Consider the following 25,035-nt stretch of genomic DNA (forward strand, 5'->3'; position numbering starts at 1 on the left):
GTTAGGAAGTTTGCTGCTATTCCAGGGGTCCCGAGTTCCCTGCACCCACCTCAAGCCACTGTCAATTGTCTACAGTTCCACATTCACACACACACACACACACAAATTCAGACAAACATACACATACAGACACAAATACACACACACACACACAAACACACACATAAATACATACACAAACACACACACACACATACACACACACACACACACACACACACACACACACACACACACACTCCAGCTCCAGCAAGCTTCCATCTGGCTCTTTCTGTTTCTTCATTCCTCTTTTTTTTCTAATTTTATTTTTTAGAGGGTCTCCTTTCCCCGAGACTGGCTCCTACTTGCTATATTGATGAGAAAGATCTTTAGCTCCTCTTCCCAGCTGCTGAGTGCTGGCATTCCAGGCAGGGGCCAGCATACACAGTTTACTCTGTACTGAGCATGGAACCCAGGGCTACAGGTACCTTAGGCCAGGGCTCCCCAAATACTTCCCCCTCACACACAAAGGCCAGATCCCCACAACTGCCTTAAATTGTTTTTTTTCTTCAAGTTAATTGTGTTTGTTTATTATTTTATTTATATATATATATATATAAAATTTTATTTACTTTTGGTTTTTTTGAGACAGGATCCTCCCTAACACATTCAAAAAAAAATTGTCAGTTTGCATGTACCAGCTTATTTAAGCTTGACAAAAATCTTCTGAGGTAGACTTTGATTTCCTGCCAAGCAGGTGCTGCTGGAGGGTCATGGTCATTGTTTTGGCTCAGGTCATTCCTGTCCTTGTGCAGAACACTTGGTCCTAACAAGAACTGAGGCCCCAGAATCACAGCCAAGGCACTGGCTGGAAGAAACCACTGACCCAGCAGTTTATAGGAGCCAGGGGAGGGGGAGGTGGCCTCCCTTTGGTTTCCAGAAATGGAGCAATACTCAGAGTTACACACAGGCATGGAGAGCTGGTCACCAAAGCCCTTGTGCTCGGTACAGTTCCACCAGAGGCCTCTTCTTCTAAATCGACACCAGCAGTTTTCTGAGCTGAAGCTGGTCTCCTGCTAAGGGACTGCTGAGGGTCACCTGGTTGGGGAAGTTGAGTCATTGTGGATAGACCTGCTAGCCAGTCCCATTGAACACTGCTGCTTCCATGATTAAGTTCAAACACACTGGGTAGACATGAGCATGGAGTGGAAAGGGATCCAGGGCTGGCTGAGGAGCACCAGTGGGAGAGTTCAGGATAGTGGGGGCTTGCAAGACCTAATTCTCCCTGAGAGATGTTGGGGATGCTAGCTGTGTGGTCAGTGCCTATGGTTGGCCATGAACATGGCCTCCCCATGGTCTTCCTGCTGCTCCAGGCACTGCTGCTCCTTCCTGCTTCAGAAAGCGAGCTTCTTGGGGTACAAAGAGAGAAGGCTGTGAAGGGAGGTCTGGATGCACTCTGCATCCAAATCCTCCACAGACTCCTACCCTGTTCTCCATTCAGGTGACCCCACTCACAGCCTTGAAGTTTGCAGAGCTGACACTGAAGGCTGGCATTCCCAAGGGTGTGGTCAACATCCTCCCAGGATCTGGTAAGGACTGGGGTGAGGTAAGGGCTGGAGCTCAGAGCATTTAGGTACACACATGGCCCAAGCAGTATGGGAAGGGCAGTGGCCATGACCAGCCTGTGGTTAAGGAGGCTACACCCTGGGGAGACACAGTGGCTTGAAGGATCATGACATTCAGATAACTCCTCAGATGCTTTCTGTTTTGTGTATGAACGTTTACCTGCATGTATGTTATGCAACATGTGTGTGCAGTACCTGTAGAGGTCCAAAGGAAGTGCTCGATCCGTTATAACTGGAGTTGCAGATAATTGTAAGCCACCATGTAGGTACTAGGAATCAAAGTGAGGTCTTCTGAACAGCAAGTATTCTTAATATTCTCTGGGCCTCTTCTTTGGTTTTTAATAGCTGGCTTAATCCATTTATATTTAATGTCGTTTTGCTATAGTTGGGTTTGCCATTTTACCTTTTACTTTCTGTCTTCTGTCAATCTCTCTTTTACTGCTTTATTGAATGGTGTCATAGTTTAAATTTTTAATATGGAATCTTGCTGTGTTACTAAAGATGGTCTTAAACTCTTGGACTCAAGTGATCCTCCTGCCTCAGGGTCTTGAATACTGGAACTATAGGTTTGAGCCATTTTACCTGTCTGGCATTTTAGCTTTTAAATAGTGATTTTTTTTTTTGCCATGTATGTGTGTGTATGTATGTATGTGTATACATGCATATAAGTACATACACACATATGTGTATGTGTTACACTTTTTCTTTAAGACGTTTTTAAAAGTTAAGATTTGTGTATTTATTTTTCCTTTTGCTTTGAGACAAGGTCTCATTGTGTGGTCCTGGCTGCCTTGGAACTCACTAGTTAGCCAGCTCTCTAAGGCCATCGTGTGCCTTTTATTCTTCTTAGCATCTTCTCTAGGACTTATCACTTACCCCTTATTTTGTGAAAATTATTTTACACTAACCCTGGGAAAACAGAAATATTGCTTTATGTAGCGTGAGACCTCCTTTTGTGCTTTTACCTTTTGTGTCTATACATATGTATCATCAGGGCAGTTATGTGCAACTAATTGTAGTAGTGTAGCTACTGAGATTACTTTGTATCATTTTGTGTCTGCTACTGAAGTTGGAAGAGGGGGCTATCTTCCACAGTTCTTATCTGTCCCCTCTTCCCTGGTCTCATGGTGGATCTGAGTCTCTGTCTGCCATCCCCTTTCTCTGGCTTTGCTCCTCCCCTCTGTTATTGGTGTCCAAGCTGTTACATTTTTACCTGTTTTAGGTAATGCAAAGAAACTGTGCGGCTGTCTTATATGGTTGCTTTTTAAATCAGTTAAAAGATGAAAGGGAAATGAAGCGTGTGTCACATTGCTTGACTAGCCATGTTCTTGATTCTTCACACACACACACACACACACACACTTCATGGGTTCTGACTACTGTTAGATACTGATTCTAGATCACTTGCTTTCATCTCTGAGAGCTTCCTTCAGTATTTCTTCTACTTTCCACAAACCTCAGTTATCTGTGGGATGATCTCCTCATTTTCCTCCATTTTTTGAAGACCTAGATGCTTCGCTAAGGTGAAACTGCTTTTTTCTGCATTTTCAGCATGTTACTCCATGTGCCGTCCCATATTGTCCCACGTGCTGTCCCTATGTCACCCCACATGCCTTCCTGTGTCACCTCATGTGCTTTTACTGTCACATCATGTGCCTTCTGGCCTCTGGTTTCTGATGAGACTTGTTCCTGTCTATCTGACAGGTCATTCCTCCCTCACTGTTTTTTTCTTCATTTCTGCCCCAGGTGTCAGTGTGTGGATTTCATTGTGTCCATTATTATTTGTTTTGTTTGGTTTTTTTTGTTTTTTTTTCAAGACAGGGTTTCTCTGTATAGCCCTGGCTCTCCTGGAACTCACTTTGTAGACCAGGCTGGCCTCGAACTCAGAAATCTGCCTGCCTCTGCCTTCCAAGTACTGGGATTAAAGGTGTGCGCCACCACGCCCGGCATGTCCATTATTATTAGAGACTCTTCCAGCTTCTTAGATGCACAGATTAGTGTTGTTTTCAAACTTTGGGCCATCTTCAGCATGGTTGTTTGCAACTTTCCTTCTCCTCTCCTCTCGGCACTTCTATGACATGTGTATTGCTACAGCTAACAGTGCCCTGCTTGCCCCAGAGGCTCTGGCCATTTTTTCAACCCCTTTGCCCTCTGTTCACTGGTTCTTCTGTCTCCTCCTATCTGATGCTGAGCCCTTGCTTTAGTTTTAACATGTCCTGCTGCCTTCCCTCCTGAGCTTTGCTCCGTTGACTGCCAGCCCTTCCTTTGTGAAGCACTTCAGTTGTTTCTTAACTTGCCCTTTTCTTTCTTTCTCTCTCTTCCTTTTCTTCTTCCTTTTTTTCTAAAAGTAAGCATTTTAAGCAAGTAATATTTTGTAGCAACTTTGAATACTGTTTCCCCTCCATTTTCAAAGCTTGTTATTTTCTTTGCTTGCCTGTCTAGTGACTTCATTAGATACTTTCAATGAAATCTCTTTCCTCAAAGTCTGTAGCTTTAATATCATTTCTCTGAGTGTTGAACTGGAGCCTGGTAGCCACAGCCCCCTGCCAGGACAGCAGTCTCAATAAGGCTCACTGACTGGATTTCTCTGGCTGCTGTTAATCCTTCTGCCTCTGCCAATGTCACTTAGCTGTTTAGCTCAGGTGCTCATCATCATATATGTGTGTGTACATATATGTGTACATATATATGCATATAGGGTTTTTTTTTGCATATGTGTTGGTGTACCATGTGCATACCTGGTACCCAAGGAGGTCAGAGGAGGGCATCAAATCCACTGGACTTGGAGTTACAGATGGTTGTGAGCCATCATGGGTTCTGGGAATCAAACCTGGGTCGGCTAGTGCGCTTAACCACTAATCATGTCTCTAGCCTCTGTCATCATTTCTTGACAGTACTCCATGACATTCTACAACTTCAAGCCCTTTGAATGATTTTTTTAAAGATTTAGTTTATTATTTTATATTATGTGTGGAAGGGTGTATGCACATAAGTGAAAGTGCCCAAGGAGGTTAGCAGCTTTATATTCCCCTGAAGCTGAAGGCACAGGCCATTGTGAGACACCCAGGTGGATGCTGGGAATCAAAACCAGGTCCTTGGAGAAAGCAACCAGTGCTCTCCACTGCCGAGTCATGTCTCCAGCCTGTGAAGGGATAATTGTTAATACTAGCATTTGAAGTTTGAAGGGCTTCTCCCTCATCCTGCTCTTGGGTATCTTATGACCCTCAGGTTATCTTATTGTCTCCTGGAGCCTCTGCTCCTTCTAAGTTGCTCACCCTCAAACCTCTGTTCTTGAGTGCCCTTAAGGCTGTGTTTCTTGCTGGTTCCTTTCTAGAGTGTTGATGGTCTCTGTTCTTATGGACAGCTTTCCTGCTGGTAAAAGTCTCTCCTGTGAGGAAGCAGAGCAGGTAGATGATATTCTGGAGTGCTCCTTTACAAAGGGCCTGGTGAAGAAGAGATTCCCAACCCCGAAGCCATATTTGCCAAGTGGACAGCCCTGCTAGTAAAATGCTGTGTGTCAGAGAGGAGTATGAGGGAGTCGTTTCTCTCCTTGTACCACATGAGTTCCAGGAGTTTCCCTCAGGTGTTGAGGCTTGCCAGCAGGCACTTTATCCATTGAGCTATTTCACTGGCTCTATTGTGTTGTGTTTGTCTTATTCTTAAGTATGAGACAATTGCAATCTCCACTTCTCTTTGAACCTATACACACAGAGCAACTTCAGAACTTGCCAAGTGTGTTTTTAAAGACTGTTGTTCACGAAGTTTCTCATTGCCTATGTTACCATCAAAGTACACAGCATGTATCTGTGACAGGGTGGTGGTGGCAAAGTCACAGACCTGAGGGAATTTCCCTGATGGCACATGCTGCTGAAGTGGGTGAAGGGTGGCACAAACTGTAGTCTCAGTACTTGGTAGGCTGAGCCAGGAGGCTTACTGTAGCTGGATTGTGTCTACTTTGTGGGTTCTTCTTTCTTCCACCCTTTTCTACCCTTTTCCACCCTTTCCACCCCTAACACTAGATAGGAGTGAAAAATGGATAGAAAGGAAAGGGGACAGCAGTATCCTTACACCACTTCCTGCTGATGAGGGGTGTCAGGTTCCTTGGAACGAGTTTGCTCTTTGCTGTCAGGATACCTAATTTCTTCCTTTTCTTGCTTCCTTTGTGAGCATGACGACTAAACAAACCGTGACCAACAACAGCAAAAAACCAACAACCCTGCCTCTTGAGGCCCTAGCATTTACATACCCTCTCAAAAGTCCTCAGAATTCTAAATGTCACACAATCGCAGAAACTATCTGCAGCTGGCAAAATCACACTCCTGCTAGAGAACGAGGCAAATCATAGTCAGCTGCTGTGGGCATCTGATGCAGCTGGCAAAATCACACTCCTGCTAGAGAACGAGGCAAATCATAGTCAGCTGCTGTGGGCATCTGATGCAGACCTTATCCCACACCTGGGATTAAAACAAAAACATATTTCCATGATATTTCTGTGTTTTTCAAAGAAGCCAAAACTCCAAAACTGTCACTACAGTTGACTTCGAGTTTGAGACCCTGGGCTACACAGAAAGACCTTGCCAGGAGTGCTGTTATTGTTTTTCATGCTGGCTTGCTTGCTTTATAGCTGGAGAAGCCTCTCTGCAGATCTTTTCCTGGTTTTAGATAACTCATTTGTTTTCTTAAATGTAGTGGTTTTTTTTTTAAATATTTTTGCATATTTTGGATATGAGTCCCTTGTCACATACATCTTTGCAAAAACTTTCTCCACAAAGCAGTGATTTAACAGTAGTGTCAAAATGGAATTAACTTTGAGGCCATCAGCTCCCAGGTTCTCCTCAACTAAGCTAGCTGTATGGAGTATCCAGTTTACCCTGGGATTGGATGCAGGGACCAGGGCTGGGAAAGATTAAAAGCACCACTTCAAAGGCATTGGATTTGAGAGGCCCGAAACCATCCAAGCACACAAGACTGAGTAAGCTGAGGACGAGAGATGGTTCTAATTCCAGAGAGTTTGGCTGGAGATGCATATTTAGGAGATGACGTATCTAAGGGTGGCCTTTGGAGATCTGGCCGTGATCAGCTGAGGAAGCCCTGTAAACTGAGAAGTGTGAGCCTAGGGCTAGCTAGCCCCGGGTGTTTGAAGGTTGCATAAAAGACAGAGAAGGGAAGGAATGATCAGGGAAAAGAACAAACCATGATTGCAGAAACCAAATCAAGAAAGAATTGGGGAGCGAGGGGGTTGGAGAGGGGTTTCTGTTGATCCTGAGAAAAAGCAGCAACCCTCCCTATGGGCTCACTGAATCAGGGATCAGAGAAACACCAAGGACTTGGCCACAGACTAGGCTGAGGGATACGAAGGAGAGAGGTGTTCTATGGGGCAGGCTGAAGCTCAGTAGTACAAATAGACATGGCAAGACTATCAGCACCCCAAGGGCGGGACTTTTGAATCCATGGTGTTCTCCGTGGACCACAGTCAGTGTTGACCCTGAAATTTGAAAGTCACTGAGTTTAGGCCACTCACCCTTGATTTCCACACTTGATGCAGAGTGAGGTTTCTGGTACCGCCATGATGAAGTGTTGAGCCTGGGGCTTCCTCATCAGACAGCTTTGGTGACAGCCCTGGGGGCCAAAAGCCCAGGAGCAGAGTTGTCAGAGTTGCATCCCCTGATGCCTCACTCCCTGCTGTGAAGATGACATTGTATCTGTACCCTCACATAGCCATCTCCCTGTATAGATCTGTATCCTGATTCTCTTTTTTTATTAGGACACCAGTCACATAGGGTAGAGTCCATTCTATGACTCCATTAGAGACCCTGCCTCCTGGTGCACTCACATTCTTAGGCAATGGGGTTAGTACTTCAGGGTTTTAATTTGGAGGAACATATTTCAGCCCATAATAGGGCAAATCCCATGAGTCCTAACATGGCATACCATGTAAAAAGCATGGTGTAGCATCCTCTGGTGGACATGGGAGGGACAGGTGGCTGCCTTTCCCAGACCCCAGAGGTCTCCTTGACTTTCTCACCTATCCTAACCACAGGCTCGCTGGTTGGCCAGAGACTCTCAGACCACCCTGATGTGAGGAAAATAGGGTTCACAGGCTCCACGGAGGTGGGAAAACACATCATGAAAAGGTAGGTGGATCACATGAGCCATGGTATCTGGGTATAGAGATGGTGACCCCACAAGCTGGGTGCTGCTTCTTAGGTTTTGGTGGATATAGCCAACCCCAGCATGTTAATACAGGTTGAGAGTTTTCTATAAGCCCTTGAGAGGCTCAGTGGAGGCCACACAGGCCAGCAGGGTTCTGGTACCATGTTACTTCCTAACCCCAGCAGTGTAGAAGTCAGCGGATCTGACTTGAGATTGTCATAAATATGAACTAGACACTGATTTTAAAAACTCAACACACACTAATATGTACTCATCCATAGCTTTTATATTGATTACAAACCGACCCAGTGAAGTTATAGATACAATAGATTAAATGGAATCTATTACAGTTGGTTTTCTGTATCCATGGCAGATTCAAACAGCTGCAGATTAGAAATATTTGGAAAGTCAATTTTGCCTGGGCTGAACATGTCCAACCTTACATTTACCTAGCCAGTACACGTATTCATACCATGCTCCCATAGTGTTAGGCATCATGAACAGAGAGCTGTGGGTACCAGAAGATGAATACAGCTTTAGTGCATATTGTCCATAAGGAGCCTCAGCACCTGCGGGCTTTGGTACATACATGGCTGCTCTGAGTCACCTGTGGGCAGTGCTGGGGCAGGGGAGCCCATACCCTTGGTGGTCTAGAACAAGAAGACCTGTTCTCTCAAGCCATGTTTGGTACTTACTTTAAGTGGCATGGCTGAAGTATGACTCTTGCCCATGGACACATGTCTGTAATTTCTAACATCTTTCTGCTTGGTCACTAAAACCCTGAGACATCCCTGACCAACACAGCTCTCTGACCACAGCTACTCCAGCTGAGGGGTCATTCTCTTTAGGTCATACTCAATCCACATTCCTGGAGCACCAGCTGCGTGCTAGGCACTGGGATGTCATAAGAACCAGACTAGTGCATGCTACTGTAGGGAGGCATGTCTTCTCACAGATGGAGTCATTCATAAACAGAATGTGGAGCCCAGCATCTGACAGATACACAGGGAGGTGAGGGTTTTATATAGGAGGGTCAGAAAAGGACCCTATGAAGGGGACAGAGTGGAGGGGAGAATGACATCTGTGAATATGAAAGGCTGCACCTGGGCCAGGTGTTAGGGGAATAGGAGCTGGCCCAGTGGTAAGAGGTGGAGTGGATTGTAGGCACAGGGGTGGTGTCTGGTGGCTCTTTGGAATCTAACACACCCTGGACTTGCCTTGTACTCTGCCTGCAAGCCCCTGTGATCTGGGCCATCTGACATTAGCTCTGCCCCTCTGTTCCTTCCAGCTGTGCCCTGAGTAATGTGAAGAAGGTCTCCCTGGAGCTGGGTGGAAAGTCACCCCTTATCATCTTTGCTGACTGTGACCTCAACAAAGCTGTGCAGATGGTGAGGCTGGGCCTGGGGTAGAGAAAGATGGGAACATATGGGAGAAAGAAGTGGGAGGTGTTGGGGCAGAGGCAGAGAGATGGGAGCACAGCATCTCTCAGCATCTATGGTTAGCCTAAGCTGTACAACCACCCATGATGTCACCACAAGTATAAGTGGCATAGTGAGGAGCATCCTTGGGGCAAGGATGTTCCCACAGTGTGTTCCCAGCATGTCCTAACTGTCATACCGTTGAGCTAGATGCATGGATTGGGAACATGAGCAGGCTGCCTCTCGTGGCATTGGTGGAAAGCAAAGTATCCCTGGATCTCTTGGACATGACCCTGCTGACAGCCACCAGTCTGCCAGTGACCCTGTGCATACATGCTCAGGGTCTCCACCTATGCACTGGATAGCCATGGGCCAGGCCTCAGAATACCCATCTGCATAAGGAAATACCCATCTGTGGTGACTAAGGACTCAGGACAGTGACTACATTCCTGGCCTCCTGCTATATATAGGCTTCTCAGCTCCTAGTGTGTCCTGATGGGTTTCCTGTACTCCTGCAAGGGCTTCCCCGGAACCAGAGCTGTCACCTCAGCCTTGTCCTCAGGCTATGCATGTAGCCTGGTCCCAAGGGAACCTGGTACCTTTTGGGTCACCCAGTCACTATCACCCCATACTGTTCTCTATTGTTTGTGTGACTAGCATTGTTATGTGGCAGTGAGGGTGAGGCCTTTATGGCTTCCTTTTACCATGTGACCCGTATCCTCATTTTTCTCCTGCCACCTCTTGTCTCCACAGCTGAGGGTCGCACAGGACATGTGTGTCCAGTGCTGGTCAAGCCTGATCCATGTGTGGGAGGAAGTCAGGATGCAGGCACACCCCCTCTTCCCTGAGAAGGAATAGCAGTCCTGATAGGCACTAGGGCAGAAGCACTGACTGAGGAGATCCGTGACCTGGCATTTCTGTCCTTCTCCAAAGGGCATGAGCTCCGTTTTCTTCAACAAAGGGGAGAACTGCATTGCGGCAGGCCGGCTCTTTGTGGAGGACTCCATCCATGACCAGTTTGTGCAGAAAGTGGTAAGTTCCAGGCTAGAGTCTGAGCTGGAGGGGGCAGGCTGCAGGAGAGGCGGTGGTACCCAGAGGATCCCTAGGGAACTCTCTTGAGACTTCAGCTCAAATTGACATAACCAAAAGGGCCTGTGAGCTGAGGGTGTCCCAGTGGCCTAGTGCTTGCCAGGGCTTTTGGGTTCCATTCTCACCACCACCACCACAAAGAAGACACATTCTCCAGGAATGGAGGTTAGGATGAGGACCAGGGGTACAGGATTCATGGAACTGCCCTCCTTAGGTGAAGCCATAGGAGGGAGCAGGAGAGGAGAGGGCAAAGGAGAGGGGAGAAAGGACACATGGCCTCAGAAACCCCTAGCAGCATCCCTGGAGCAGGAAGTACCCTGTGCAGGTGCCCAGAGTCAAGAGGCCAGGCTCTGCCCCCAGCCCACAATGTTGAGCAGTCAAGAGGCCAGGCTCTGCCCCCAGCCCACAATGTTGAGCAGTGGTTGCCACAAGCTGGCCATGGGGTGAGAAGGGCAGCTTCTGCCGGCTCCCAAGGCTAACAGCAGCAGCCTGCCAGCACCTCTGGGGACCTGGCAGGTACCAAACAGTAGCTCCCACGTGAGTTACTGGCTGATTTAACAAACTCCAAAACTCCAACAATGGCTTTGGGAACAAATGGGTCTTCTTGGCCCCATAGACACATCTTGTTTGCTTGTTGTTTGTTTGTGGTGCTGGAATGGAGCTCAGGGCCTCAGCTAATGAGACTATTGCTCTGTCAGTGAGCCTGAGTCCCAGCAAGGGATGCTTTCAATGCCTGACTTCAGGATTTCTCTGTGGATTGGCTTATGACCAGCTTCCCCATGTGAGGTTGACAGCTGTAGAGTGATACTTTTCTAACATACAACCAGAGAGGGAGAAACTCCAGCTGTTAGGAGTTATGCAAGGGCACAGGTTGGCCCAGCCAGAGCCACCACCCATCTTCAAAGTCTAGACAACAGTGCCAAGGTGATGGCGCCTGAGGCAGGAGGTGTCCCTGTGACAACTGAAAGCCCATCTTAGATCCTGAAGATCAGGCAGGAACCTAACAGATATGTACAGGGATGCGGAGAGGCAGCAAGTCTTTCACTTTGCATACACTGTGGCTAGGACACCCTGAGGAAAGGATAGGGTGGCATTGCCACTTAGACACATTTCCTGGAGGAAGGTCTGTATAATCGAGTGCCAGAGATAAATGATTCATATGGGAGAAAGGTTTGTTCTCACTCACAGTTTCAGAGTGCATGGTCCCTTGGCCCAGTTGCACTGGGCCTGTGGTAAGGCAGAGTATCATGGTAGGGAGTTCAGAGCAGAGCAGAAACACTGACCTCATGGCTCTGAGAGAAGAGAGGAAGGGCCAGGATCCAAATATCCCCTTCAAGGGAACAACTCCAGTGATCTCACTCCCCTCTGCTATGTCCTGTCTCCTAAAGGTCCCACCACATCCCAACAGTCCCCCAGCCTTGAACACATGCGCCTAGGGAGGATACCGGTACCAAACCATAGTAGTCAGGAATGGATCTCAGTATGAAAGGCAACAAAGACAGGAAGGACTGGGCAGCTGTGCTGTGTAACAAATGACACACAGCACCCGCTAGCGAGATTACCTGGCTCACAGTCCATCCTGACTGGGGTGAACCCTGAACTGAAGAGGCTGGAGACGATTCTGTGTGATCTCAAGAGTCCAGGGCAGGAGCCCGGGAGCCAGGCCATACCAGAAACGATCTGAAGCCGCTCTCCCAGAGCTCTGTCTTGTTGGCCTCTGATTCTGATCACCTGTGTTGCTCATATTTTTGGTTGTGAGCCTAGCCTTTAATGGCTGAGTCATTTCTCCAGTCGGTGTATCCTTTCTTAATCTTACATCCTGACTCATTTTTTATGTGGATACATGTATCTCCTGCATGTGTGTATATATACATGTATCTCCTGCATGTGTGTATATATACATGTATCTCCTGCATGTGTGCATGTACAGAACATGCTTGGTGTCTGCAGATGTCAGAAGGCATGGACTTCCCTGGAACTGCAGTTACAGATGGTTATGAGCCTCTGTGTCTGGGAACCTGATCCCTGGTCCTCTGGAAGAGCAACTGGTGCTTTTAACCCATGAGCCATCTCTGCAGCCCATGATTCATTTTCTGTCCCCCTATTGTCCCAAGCCCCAGAGCCATTAGATCACCTTCTCTGTGACTCCCTGTTGATACCCTAGGAAGCATCTCTAAGTCACAAAGCCTAGACTCAAAGCTGCCTGAGGCAGAGCGAAGGCTTCCTGGGGGAGGCCACTCTCAAAGGTATTTGTTGAAACGGGAAAATGAAGGCAGAGATTGGTAGACTTGATCCTCAGAACCCTTCTCTTTGTTCAGTGTCTGCCCTCTCTGTCACTGAGACTGCTGCAGGAGATAGGTTTGAAGTCAGGCTGGGAAAGCCACATTAGCTGGGAAACGGCTTCCACATGTTCTTCCAGGATCTGCGGTCAGTACAAAACCGCAAAGATCGGAGGTGTCCTAGTGCTGGCCGTCACAGAACACTGTGATAGCATTGAGCAGACCCTGACCTGAGGACTTTCTGCAGGTGGAGGAAGTAGGGAAGATGAAAATCGGCAACCCCCTGGACAGAGATACCAACCATGGCCCGCAGAACCATGAGGCCCACCTGAGGAAGCTGGTGGAGTATTGCCAACGTGGTGTGAAGGAAGGGGCCACACTGGTCTGTGGTGGGAACCAAGTCCCAAGGCCAGGTCAGTCAGAGTTCTCCAGATCACTTGGGTAAACTGAGGCAGCAAACACTAGGCCTCTGGTATCCAGCCCTGACTGGATATAGCCAAGGGCCAAGTACTGGTTGTGGTCAGGATTCAGGCCTGCAGCTCAGAGTCAGATCTTGGACATAATGGGCCTTGGCTGTCTGGTCCCTCTCTGGTCCCAGGTCTGGGACTGAGAAGGTGGGGCTCCGGAACATTCCCTAGTGCTGGTATCGTCTGCTGTGCAGGGAGTTGCTGTTGGCAACACTCCATCATAGTGGCCGTCTCCTCTAAGATTTCAAAGTCCTCCCATTTCGGTTTCTCTTTCAATGTTTTGTGGCATTGCATGGCTTCTGGAGAGGTGTGAACTAATGTCTATTCACCCCAGATAGAGCACCAGGGACTGGCCAAAAAAAGATGGACCCACTGATGTCTAGCTTAGTGATCCAGTGAGTTTATTGGCATCATTTACAGGGACATGGCAGCTGCATCAGAGCCTGAGTGACACTCGACTCCCAGCTTGTGTCATCTACTTGCTATGAGCCACCCTCACCCTCTCCTCCCTCCTCCTTCCTCCCTCCTCCCTCCTCCCTCCAGGGAGTGTTTTAGTGCAGAGGAAACAGCTAGGCAACAGGTAGAAACTTCACAGTGTCCCTCCAGTGTTGGTCAGCTGCCCTTAGCTGAGAGTGAGCCTTAGCCTAGAGCAGGCAATCCTTGAGAAGGTACAGATCTTCCCACACACATACATGGCTCAGGCCACCCATCTGCACATAGCCAGCACTAGTTAGATACTTCCACCTGATGGTCCCAGGCACATGGCTTTATTAGACATCTCTGCCTGTCTTAGCTGCTTTGCTTTTGCGGCAAAGACACCATGACCAACAAACACAATGTGCAGAAGAGTTTATTGGGTTTACAGTTTCAAGGGGTGAGTCCATGACCATCATGGCAGAGAACATTGCTGTGAGAAGTTATGGCACTGAAGCAGTAACTGAGAGCTCACATATTGAGACAAAATCTATGAGGCAGGGAGAGCTAACTGGGACTTGTGTGAGCTTTTGAAACCTTACAGTCTGCCCCCAAACACACACCTCCTTCAACAAGGCCACACCTCCTAATCCTTCCCAAGCATTTCCACTAACTAAGAACCAAGCATTCAAATACATGAGCCTGGGGGGGTCTTTCTCATTGAAACCAGCACAGTGTCTGACCCCAGGCACACCTGCTTCTCTGGAATCCACTCTCACTTCTAGCCACCCAAACAAGGAAAGGAAAGCAGAAGCCACATGGATGAAGTCTTGTGCTGCCTACCCAGGGCACCACAGTTCCACATCCTGCCTGCTTTTGCTATCTACCTTTTATACTCTATACAGAACCCTGCACAAAGGAGGCTCTCCTTAGCAGTTGGAAAGAAGAAGGGGAAGAGAGGACTCACACCCCGCTCTGACCCCTTGATTTTAATTCTCTCCTGGTTCTGTTAAATCTGGCATCTCATTTATGTTTTGGCTCTCCTGCACCTCATCCTGCTGAGTATCCCGGAGAGTCAACCATTGATCCCTTGTTTATTCACCCTCTGAGAACTCTTGGGTTGGTTCTGATACCCAGCAGTGCCCTCCTGCTTCAGGGACAAGTTCCCTGACTGCCTCCGTGGTCTCGTTTGTGAACAGTGTGACTTGCTCTTGACCCCCAGCCACCATCTTTCATTCTCTCTTGATGCTTCTCATCTTCTGTCATCTGTATTAGCTGTTCCTCAGCTTGACAGACAACTTCCCAGCATCCCACCCAGAGAACAGCTTGTTATTTGGCTCAATTGGCATTCAAGCACAAACGTCCCTGTTTCACCGAAGTGGGGAGTTCCTTAAAGCTGGGGACAATGTGGCAAGCCCTAGCAGGGGGCAGATGGCAAGCATTGTTCACATAGCAGGGAGAGGGACCCAACAGGGCCAGTGCAGCCCCCAGGAACATAGGGGCAGCACATCTGCTCTCTGAACTGGAGGGTGGAGAGTTTCCTAGAACCCAGTCAAGAGCAGGACAGATCAGGGGTGACTCTTTTTGGCCATTTTTACTGGAAGGGAGAGGATGAGGTGCTTGGGTCTATAGTGCAGTGGTTAGAACCAGAATGAACAGAGTGCCGTGTGAGCCAGGCCCTGGCCAGGGCAGGAAAGAGACAGTCAGGGACTTACACCTCTGACATGCGTTGGGCCACTGTCTCCCTACAGGCTTCTTCTTTCAGCCAACCGTTTTCACAGACGTGGAGGACCACATGTACATCGCTAAGGAGGAGTCCTTCGGGCCCATCATGATCATCTCTCGGTTTGCTGATGGGTATGTTATCCACCATGACTCTCCAGGCTTTTCCTCTGTGTACATGGAGCCTTGACATGAGCTGTAAGAGATGGCCCATGAGGAGGAGACTGAGTCAGCAGAGAACCTGTGCACCATGCCTGGGCTGCCTGCCTCTTAAAACACAAAAGAGGTTCTGGCTTCCCTTTGCCTCTCCTTCCCTGGGCCAGAATGGCCTCCAGGCCCAGATGAGCAAAAGCCAATATCCTCTCATGTTCCTGCTTCCCTTGGTCTGCCCTGCATCTCTCTGGCATTACGTGCAGCCTGCCAGGTCCAGTCCTCATGGTGTCCTATGAGTTGTAAATTGACCCTACCCATGTGGCCTGGAGCAGCTTGGGTCTTGCTCACGAATGAGCTTCAGGTCAGCTAGATGGAGTGAGTTTGTCTCCGCTCCATGCCACATCTGTATTTTCCTGGTACAAAGGAGGAAGCTGCGCTCACCTGGACTCCAGGAACCTCCATGGCAGCCTTGGGCAGCTCAGGTCACTGGCCTGGAGCTTAGGTCACACAGCAACCAACTGGAGGTAGCAAGAATCCTTGGGAGCTAGCTTCAGAGCACACTCCTCAGCCCAGCAGTCATTGAGGCCATCGGGTTAAAGAGAAGGAAGGGTCCACTCACAGTAGAGGAACTACAGATCTTTGGGCACATTTGACCTTTCATACCTTTTTTTTTTTTTTTTTGGCTAATTTTTTTTTAGGCATACTGACACCTTCCTCTTCCCCTTTTCCAACCAATGGTCACTGTATGACTACAATCAGCATGCTGACTGTAGTAGACAGACTTCACTGTCTTTGCCAAACTGGCACAACCGTAGCTCTTTGGTCTGATGCCTGCTGAATGCTCAGTCCACTTCTGCCCTAAGCTGCTTTTCTGGACTCTGTCCCTGCATGAGGGCGCATGCCCAGATCTGCTCTGTGAAGTGCCTCTCACTCTGGCTTCTGTTCTACTGCCTGCTTCTTCTCCTCCAGGCTTGCTCTGGCCTCTGCACAGTTTTTTGGTTTTGGGGGTTTTGTTTGTTTGTTTGTTTTGTTTTTGTTTTGTTTTGTTTTATGTTTTTTTTTCTTTAGAATCTCATGGGTGGGAATCAAGGGAGCTAGGAACATTGTGGAGGCAGATTCTGATCTTGCCTTGTCTCCAGTCCAAAAATGGACGCTCTGAGCATCTCTCAGGGAGTTCTTGGATTTCCCCCACAGGGACGTGGATGCAGTGCTATCTCGGGCCAATGCTACAGAATTTGGCCTGGCCTCTGGTGTCTTCACTCGGGATATCAACAAGGCCCTGTATGTCAGTGACAAACTGCAGGCGGGCACTGTGTTTGTCAACACATACAACAAGACCGATGTGGCCGCACCTTTTGGAGGATTCAAGCAGTCTGGATTTGGCAAAGACCTGGGTAACGAAACCCTGTCTGTGGGACTGCTTTCCAGCAAACACCTGTCAAAGGCCACCAAGGGCCAGGTCTTGTCCCCAATACTGGGGTGTCACACTGATCAACACAGCTGGTGGCTGGTCAGTTCTAGCTGGGAGGGAACACTCTTGGGACTGATGTACTTGCTGAGACAGCAGTGGAAAGGATATGTATGTATAACATATTCTAGTCACAGGAGGACAGGAGGATAAGTTCTTGGCTGCCAATAGCCAGTAGGGCATCCATACCACCTCCTCTACCATCAATGTAGCAGGGAAGATTCTAGAATGGTTGCCCCAGATCATTCTCCTGCCTGCACTGGTGCCCGAGCCCACAGCTTACTACAGGGATGGCCTGGGTTGGGTGCATGATTTCCTCAGGGCTTGGTTTCTCATCTGTAGAGAGCCAGGCTACTCACAGGTGTGTTCCCCGGAGGGGTCCCCTGCACACCCATAAGGTGTCCCAACAGTGGGTGCTATCTTGCAGGAGAGGCGGCCCTGAATGAGTACCTGCGGATCAAGACTGTGACTTTTGAGTACTGAAGCCAAGACTGTGATACTTCTCCTGTACCCTGTTGACCTCAGGGAGTGCTGACCCTGTCTGGTGACTTAGCACCCTCCTGTCCCCAGCACTGCTCCTTTCAGCTGCTGGAGCTCTTGGCCTGGACCCCTGCTGGTGACAGGACACCCTCTGAACAATCAGAAGTGGCTCCAAGTGGAGTGAGCAGTCATGTCCCCCATGAATAAAAATTGTGAGCAGAGGTCGCCTACACTTTGTGTCACTGCTCTGTCTATGGATGCCTCGTATGGAACCAGAGGCAGTGGTCACCATGAGTCCTGAGCATGTAGCATCACTTGGCCTTCAGAGAACGAGACCCCTTAGTGGGACACAGGAGGAAATGCACATCACACACCTCCAAAAGCAGAATGGGTACAAGAGGCTGTGGAAGAGGGTGCGCCCCAGAAACAGGAAATGAGACTTGGGGAGTGAGCCTTGGGCCATCAAGCACCCCAGTCTCCTCTGCCAGGACCCGGGTTCTCACTCAGTGGACTTGGACAGCCACAATGGTAGCCTGGGGTCTACAGCAGGGACTCCACCCAGCCTGACATTTCCCTGGACAGCACTCCCATCTTCTACCATCTGCATTTCTTTTTATCTTACACCACCCCAGCCTGGAGCACAGCCCCTGCAAGGCTTCTGACTCCTATGCACTCACCCGTGGGTGCCCAAGGCCCTCTCCTCTGTACCTTCTTCATTCTGGAGGTCCCACATACCACATCTCAACAGATTTGCTATTGCCTTGGTTTACCCAACATTCTCTTCTTGGCATGCCAACCACTACCACCTTTCTTTGGCTCTGCCTCTCTTGGTCCAAAATTCTTTAAAGGCCTTTCTGTTCTTCTCTAACTCCCCTGGCCAGGCAGGCAGTGACCTGGATCAGTCGCAAAGATTTCAGGCCTATGTAGTATCCCGGACTTCCTCCGCATCCCTGCCCTTCTCTTAAGTGGGGCACATGCCTCAGAGTAACATTTTCGTCAGTGAGAAGCCACATACCTAATATTGATTCCAGAGTAGCAAATCTGAGAATTCCTACCACCTATGACGTCACAACTGATGTGATGTATGATGTCACAAGCGATGTGACATAAACACTTCATCCTGTATACGTGATGGGGCCGTGTAAACCCCACCACATGGCTGTTGGAATAGGAAACTGGGTGGTCACAGTGACACTGTCACTGGCCATGTGTCCACTAAGTGATAATCGGTGTATATGGTTTTTTAAAAAATATTTATTTTATTATTTTTTTTGTCTCTGTGTTTGTGTTTATGTGCACGTGCACGCAGGTACCAGAAGAGATCAGAAGAGGATATAAAAGATATCAAATCAGGGTTACAGGGAGTTGAAGGCTGACAGATTTGGGTGGTGGGAATCAAACTCAGGTCACCTACAAAAGCAGCAAGCTCTTAACTCCTGAGCCGTTTCTCTAGTCCATTAGTGGAGTGTGTGTGTGTGTGTGTGTGTGTGTGTGTGTGTGTGCTGAAACCAGTTACAGTGTTATACCTGCAGCAACCTTATCTGTCTGGTGTGTGTGCAAGATGTCCCTAGTAGATCATGTTCAGTGAGTGACCTTGACCATCTAGATTATGAGAGTTTACTCTGCTGTGACGTGCACAGTGACATTGCCTGACAGCAAAGCTCTTGGACCTTATCCCAGTACCAAGATGACATGGGGCAGTAGATTGTGTGACTCCCACATGTGAACACTGGTAGTAGCAATGGTAACCACAATAGCTTGTCGAATGTTGCGTGCCATGCAGGCTTCTAAATCCTCTCCACACATTTGTACTGCACATGCTGTAGTCCAGTGAAGGACTAGCCCACTGAAGCACAGAGGCCAGCTTGCTCAGGGACCTGCGGCTGCTACGAAGCTCCTTTTCTCCTCCCAAACCAAGAGACCCTTGAAGCCCTTGATGCGAAGTGACACAGAAACCCGGGTCCTGAGTCTCTGGGAATATCTCTGAAGCCTTCACTTTCAGGCCACAGCTATAGGACACCAGTTCCTAATGGGAGATCCAGACCATGCCCTCTACATGAAAGCTCTATTCCATATAGAGGGTAAAGTGGGCTGCTCCCCAGGGCTCCCTGCACCTAGGCTGCAGCCTCTCAGAGGTCTTCTTACAGGTGTCTGTGAGGTTTGTTCTTGGTCTGTGTGTGTGTGTGTGTGTGTGTGTGTGTGTGTGTGTGTGTGTGTGTGTGTGTGTGTGTGTTGGGTGGCAGGGTGCACATCCGGCCTTTCTTCCTGATGCCCGTGGAAGGGAAAGATGTGTGTTTACTTCCACTGCCCATTTTAAGGCAGGATAAGGATGTAGCACTGTAACACTAAACCCCACTCTGTCATTCCCAACGGCCACCTCCCTCCTTTTCCAGAACCTTTTCATCTTGTAAAGCTTAGGGATTTTTCTGCCTTTAAACACAGGCTTTTCATTCTCAGGTAAGGCAAGCTGAGTCTGTGAGCCCAGGGTTCACGTTCAGCTGGGCTGGAAATAGAAACATCCCACAGTCTGCACCCTTTACCACATGCCCACAGCCAGCTAAAGGGGGGGTAGCTCAGTGGGGGAGCAGTCATGCTGGTGTGTGGGGCTCTGGGTTCTAGCCTCTTCACCTGTGTTTGCACATACACGTTAGTAATCTGCAGTTGTTATTCTACGCATTGTATGTATCTTGCATGTGCTCCATGTAACATTTAAAATATGCCACAAGGTTTGGCCTCCGTTCTGACATTTCTTCATTTCACATCTGCTGCGCCCCCCTCCCCACCACCACCAATGAGATCATTCAGGCCCTTTGCAAGGTCCCAAGGAGAAAGATTTGGGTCCTGTGAGGAGACCCTGTGCTCTGGCTCTCCCAGCTGCCCTGGGATAACCCCCGCCCCTTGCCAGCTCCTCCTCGTGTGCAGTCAGCTAAACCTATCTTTAGCATCAGGTCAGTTTCCTCAAGGCATCAGGTCAGTCCTGAGAGGAGGGGGTTTTAAGCTCCCTGGGTGCTGTCCCTGAGGACTGCAGCAAATCAGGTCTGCAGACGGCAGCAGAACTTACATGCAAGCTGTCCCCACTGTGGCCCCACAGGCCGATCAGCTGCTCCTGGCTCCCACCGTCCTCCTCCAGACAGAACAGCAACAGTGCTGAGGCCACCGCAGAGTCCACACTGACAAGTGCTGTAAGTCGTTGTCTCTGAAAGTCAGTCCAGTGTCAGCTCAGGACCTGTAGGGAGAGAGAGGCTTGCTAATGCATCAGAAGCATGCCCAGCCTTCTGACTCTGGCACTGCCCGACTCTTTCTGGTGGGCAAGATTCCGTTTCTTACCTGAAAACAGCAACCACGATGCCCGTCTGCCCAGTCCAGCTTCTCATGTTGATTCTTGCCGCCATGGTGTCAGTGGGTGCCATAAAGTCTAAGCGCTAGTACCATTGCTGCGTTAAAATTTTGCTCACACTTATGGTTTTGCAAATTACTAGTGGGTTCCCAATGACAGCCTTGTCTTCCTGGTAGCTCTTGGCTACATGTACAGCTGCCAGGAAGGTCTAGGGGTGTGGTAGGGTGTGATAAACTGCTTCAGAGTTGGGCTAGTCCAATGCCAGTCAAGGCCTCTCATGGGACTGGTCTCAGCTATCTGTGGAGATCCCTGGGAGGCCAATTAACCTGACAGGACAGGAGTGAAAATGGACTTCCCTATGTGTATAAGGAAAGCTAGAAATGCCATTGTGCCCTAGATGGACAGCCTGGGGGATGTCCTTAGCTAGCTCTTGGATACCTGGAGGTGAGGGACCATCGTGGGTGAACTTGAAGCATCTTCAGAAAGAACATTTTTGCTTTGGGGAATTTTACTTCTGTTTTGTATGTGAACTTGATATTTTAAATTTAATATTTGAAAGATGACAGCTATGGTGTTACAGAGCTGTAATCCCTACACACGAGTCAAAGACAGGTTTTGTGAGTTTGTGTGTCTGTGTGACTGTCTTTGTGTGTCTGTGTATGGGACACGAAGCATCCTGTGCAAGCGCTCTGTCACTAAGCCACATCTCAGTCCTGAGCCATCACATAACAGGACCTGGACAATCAAGAGTAGCCACCTCACTCATCAGTTTGTCCATCCAACTATCCTTCCATCCATTCCTTCACCAACTCACTCACTTAGGACAAATTCACAGAAAGCCATAGCTTTAGGCACAGGCCATATTTTAAATCCCTGCTCTGCCAACGCAGCATATGTGGCCTTGGGCAAGTGGGCACCTCTAGCCTTCCACTCCATTGGCTCCCTCACCCATGAAAGGGCACCAGCTCTGCACAGCCCAGGCTGCATGCCAGTGAGTGGCAGGCCGAGGACCGAGTCCTAAAGACTGTACTTTCTCCCTTCATTGCCTCTGCTTGTTTATTTGCTGATGTCCCCAAGCCCTGCAGAGTCCCTGCTGACACCCTGCTCTGCTCCTGCCCGCCTCTGGCTACCTCTGTCCTCAGGGAGTACCCGCTTCATGTGAGGTCTAGTGGGTGGTGACCTTGTCCTGCTCTCTGCTCTTTCTAGTCGGCTATCTCTGAGTTTCCCAGAACTCACGTGTTGCCATGTTGGTAGTGAACCTCCTGTTGTCTTTTCTGCCTCTCCTTTTCACTGTCACAGGGCTTTCTGGGTCAGCCTTTAATCAAAGGGTTTGTGATGGAGGGATCAGGGGCTGAGGTCCAGGGTTCTCTTCAAGACTGTGACACCAGTTATTGCTTTTCCCTGTTCTAGTCAGACCTAAGATTCTGCTACCCCCCACCTGCCCACAGTGCCTCAGTCTGGGAATCAAACTCGTTAAACCTTTATGAAACCTTCAAAAGTATGGGCTAAAATAAACCCTTTTCTTTGTATAAGTTGATTTTGTTACAATAAATGAAAGCATATCAACATGGAGTTCAAGGTTCATGGATGGCTATTCCTGGTGACGCCTCCCTCCTACTGTCTTTCTATGTCTCACCTGCATGCACACAGGGAGAATGAGCTGGCAGGGTCTCTTCCTGAGAGGACTCCAGTCGCATTGTGACTGCACCCTGTGACTTCACTTGTTCATTGCTACCTCTTACATAAGCTGGATTGACAAATGCAATCACTTTGGGAGCTTGGAATTCAGCACTATATTTTGACAATGTAAGCCATCCAGTCTGTAAATTCTCCTAACATGTGGAACACTGTCATCTGTTTTTGTTTTGTTTTTCATTTGCTGGGGACAGAATCCAGGAACTGGGCTTGCATCTCCCCGGGCCTTGCCCTGTCATACTTTTTTTGTGTTGTATTCTTCAAAACTACTGTCTTACAGGTCTTGCACATCCGGTTTCTGCAGGTGCAGTTGGCAGCTTAGAATCCAGCCAGGGCTCAGGATTCTTGAATCAGCCAAGAGCCATAAGTGGGGGCACGGGATAGATTGTAGGAGCTGGTGTCCACTGAGGCTCACCACTGCTGGCTGAGTCTTCCAAGGCTGTATCTTGATAAGAGTGAGAGGATCACACATGTTGAAGGACAGAAGAACTTTCATGACACATACACAAGTGTTCAAAGGTGAAATATTCAGAAATGTCAGATTGAAAACTGAACAGGCAAATGTGTATCCTAAGGGAAGCTGGCCCTTGCAGTGTGCTACTGGAGGCTACTCCGTCGCCCAGCCCCGCCCCCGCCCGTGGCCCCGCCCGTGACCCCGCCCTACTCATGGTCCTGTTCCGGGGTCTAGCTTCTTCTTTCTTGGCCCCACCCCAAGCGGCACCGCCTCTGAGGCGTGTCATTGGGTCCTTCGGCACCCAGGGAGCATCCCTGCACACCCCACTGCTCGATCAGAGAGCTGTCCTGACTAAAAGGCTTTAAAAATTGGGTTTTTCAAGCGCCACCTCTGTGGATTGGCCCCGCCCACAACACTCGCCCAGCAACCCTCCCCTCCTGTGGCCCCGCCCCTCTGTCTGGACGCCTAGGCAGGGCGGGGCTGGCCCGCCTGCTGCCCTTCTCGCTTCCTCCCGCCGCAGGCCTCCACAGTGTCCAGCGCGCGCCTGGCCGCCTCGCTTTCGCCGCCGGCCGGGAGAGGACCGGTAAGCGCGGGCAGGAGCTGGACTGGGAGCCGGGGAAGCCAAGGGAAAGCGGAGCGTCAATGGCCCTCGGGATGGGGCGTGGGGCACAGGATCTGTCTTAGGCACACTGGGCGGGTCAGTTTGTGGCATCCTCGCTCCAAAGGTCTGCAGGGACCCGCCCCGCTGATCTCTCTCCCTCTGCCTGTGATGAACCCCAGAGCGCCTGACTCTAGGGGTTATGGTTAACTCCTTCAGCACCCCGAGATCATCCTTGACCACCCTAAGGCAGGCTCAGCGAGCTGTCCCTGCGCTCCAGGTTGTCAAGCTAGAGGTTGTTCAGACTTGAGAAGATCCCTCAGTCTACCAGATCCTTTCTATAAATCTTTTAAAACTCAGGTTTTCAAACTGCTTCTTCGCCACGGAGACCACTTAGAGACGCAGCCATTCCAACCTGACCCAGATATCTAGATGAGCTTGCTCTGCTTCCTGACGCTGGCTGGCCTCATGCTGGTACTATGGTAGCTTAAGAACCACGACTGTAAAGTAGTACAGAAGAGCCTGGAGTCAGGCCAAGTGCCCTGTAAGGAAAATATACTATAGAAGGGTATAGTGATCTCCCCTTATTGCAGGGAGTTACAAACATGTTCCCAAAGAGTGTCTGAATCCTGGAATGATATCCAGACATATAGATTGTTTTCCTAATATACATACCTATGGTAGAGCTTAACTTGTGAACTAGACACAGTAAAAGATGAACACCCCTAAGGTAGGGCAGGTGTAATCATATACTGTGATACAATTGTCACCATCACTATACTTGTGCCATTATTAAGTAGACTAAGCGTTGCTTGGCCAACAGCTCAGCCACCCTAACAACTGTTGAGAGGGTGACTAGCTGATGGGCAGCATCTGCAGCATAGATCCCTATGCCGAGGAGTGCTGCATGTTCTAGGAGGGACAGTGTAGTGTTAACTGAATCGGTCCACCATGCTGCTCAGAACTGAGCACAAAACCTACAAATTCTTTATTTCTAGAAATGTTCTCTTAATATTTTTGGTAGTAAGCAAAACCTCTGAAGGTACCCTAGGATAAAGGGTCTTACAGCGCTCCGTTCATACTCTGAGGTGGATGGTATTTTGCTCTCCCAAGGTCACACATCTGCGAAGAGGAGAAACTGGGATTCGAACCCTGAGTTTGGGTTCCCGTACATTCCCACCGGAATGTTCTATAAAGTCAAGAAGATAAAGTGCAGATGTGCTCTCCTTATTCTACATAGTGGGCAGCTAAGAGGCAACCCATCCATCCCAGAAACTCAGCCCACCCGCCTCGTGTTAGAATCTCCCTGTCTCAGTCAAGTGGGCATCAGTTTGTGTGCTGTGCCAGAGGGATGCTTAGTACCTGACTGTTGAGCAGGTGCTCACAGGCCTGTGTTTAAGGCCAATCTCTCCGGGCAGTAGGATGCTTCTGAATGGTAGTGTTTAGTGCCTGAATGAGGCACCAGTGACAGTATTCTCATTAGACACTTGAACATTCCCAGTGAATCTTCAGTCACCTTCATGGAGGTCCCTGCTGATGGGCCAGGATATCCCCGACTGGTGCCGATGTCTGCTGGATGCCGACTGCTAGGCTGAGCCACGCTAGGGACTGACTTGATCCCCATTGCACACCCTGGCCAGGGTGCATGTGCGGTGAGGATTGTGAGGCCAAATGGTCACTGCCGGTAGGCAGGTGTGCAGTCTT

At 49.1% G+C, this 25,035-nt stretch overlaps 2 protein-coding genes and 1 long non-coding RNA gene across 7 annotated transcripts in view; 2 read left to right on the forward strand and 1 right to left on the reverse strand.

Moving 5' to 3' along the window:
• The window catches only part of Aldh1l1 (aldehyde dehydrogenase 1 family, member L1), a 48,404-nt gene extending 30,925 nt beyond the window's left edge, over positions 1-17,479 (forward strand). For all 3 annotated transcript variants that reach the window (XM_030255052.1, NM_027406.2, NM_001356412.1), the window contains exons 16-23: positions 1,481-1,568; positions 7,645-7,738; positions 9,046-9,145; positions 10,109-10,207; positions 12,791-12,956; positions 15,176-15,281; positions 16,494-16,693; positions 17,195-17,479. In XM_030255052.1, coding sequence (XP_030110912.1) covers positions 1,481-1,568; positions 7,645-7,738; positions 9,046-9,145; positions 10,109-10,207; positions 12,791-12,956; positions 15,176-15,281; positions 16,494-16,693; positions 17,195-17,250 — 909 coding nt within the window. In that variant the 3' untranslated portion in view covers positions 17,251-17,479. The remainder of the gene's footprint in view (positions 1-1,480; positions 1,569-7,644; positions 7,739-9,045; positions 9,146-10,108; positions 10,208-12,790; positions 12,957-15,175; positions 15,282-16,493; positions 16,694-17,194) is intronic.
• Gm15756 (predicted gene 15756) lies at positions 14,993-18,248 on the reverse strand. The gene is made up of 2 exons (NR_157234.1): positions 17,925-18,248; positions 14,993-15,342 (listed from the first exon to the last, which is right to left on the reverse strand). It is a non-coding gene; the product is annotated as a predicted gene 15756 (long non-coding RNA).
• A 4,789-nt stretch (positions 18,249-23,037) lies between these two features.
• The window catches only part of Slc41a3 (solute carrier family 41, member 3), a 41,683-nt gene continuing 39,685 nt past the window's right edge, over positions 23,038-25,035 (forward strand). Inside the window, exon 1 of one of the 3 annotated variants that reach the window (XM_006506625.2) lies at positions 23,038-23,316. The gene's annotated coding sequence lies outside the window, so the exon portion shown is untranslated. The remainder of the gene's footprint in view (positions 23,317-25,035) is intronic. The other 2 variants (XM_030255596.1, NM_027868.2) reach the window with 2 other exon arrangements.

This window comes from Mus musculus, chromosome 6, assembly GCF_000001635.26.
Source record: "Mus musculus strain C57BL/6J chromosome 6, GRCm38.p6 C57BL/6J".
In the NCBI taxonomy this organism is placed as follows: Eukaryota; Metazoa; Chordata; class Mammalia; order Rodentia; family Muridae; genus Mus; species Mus musculus.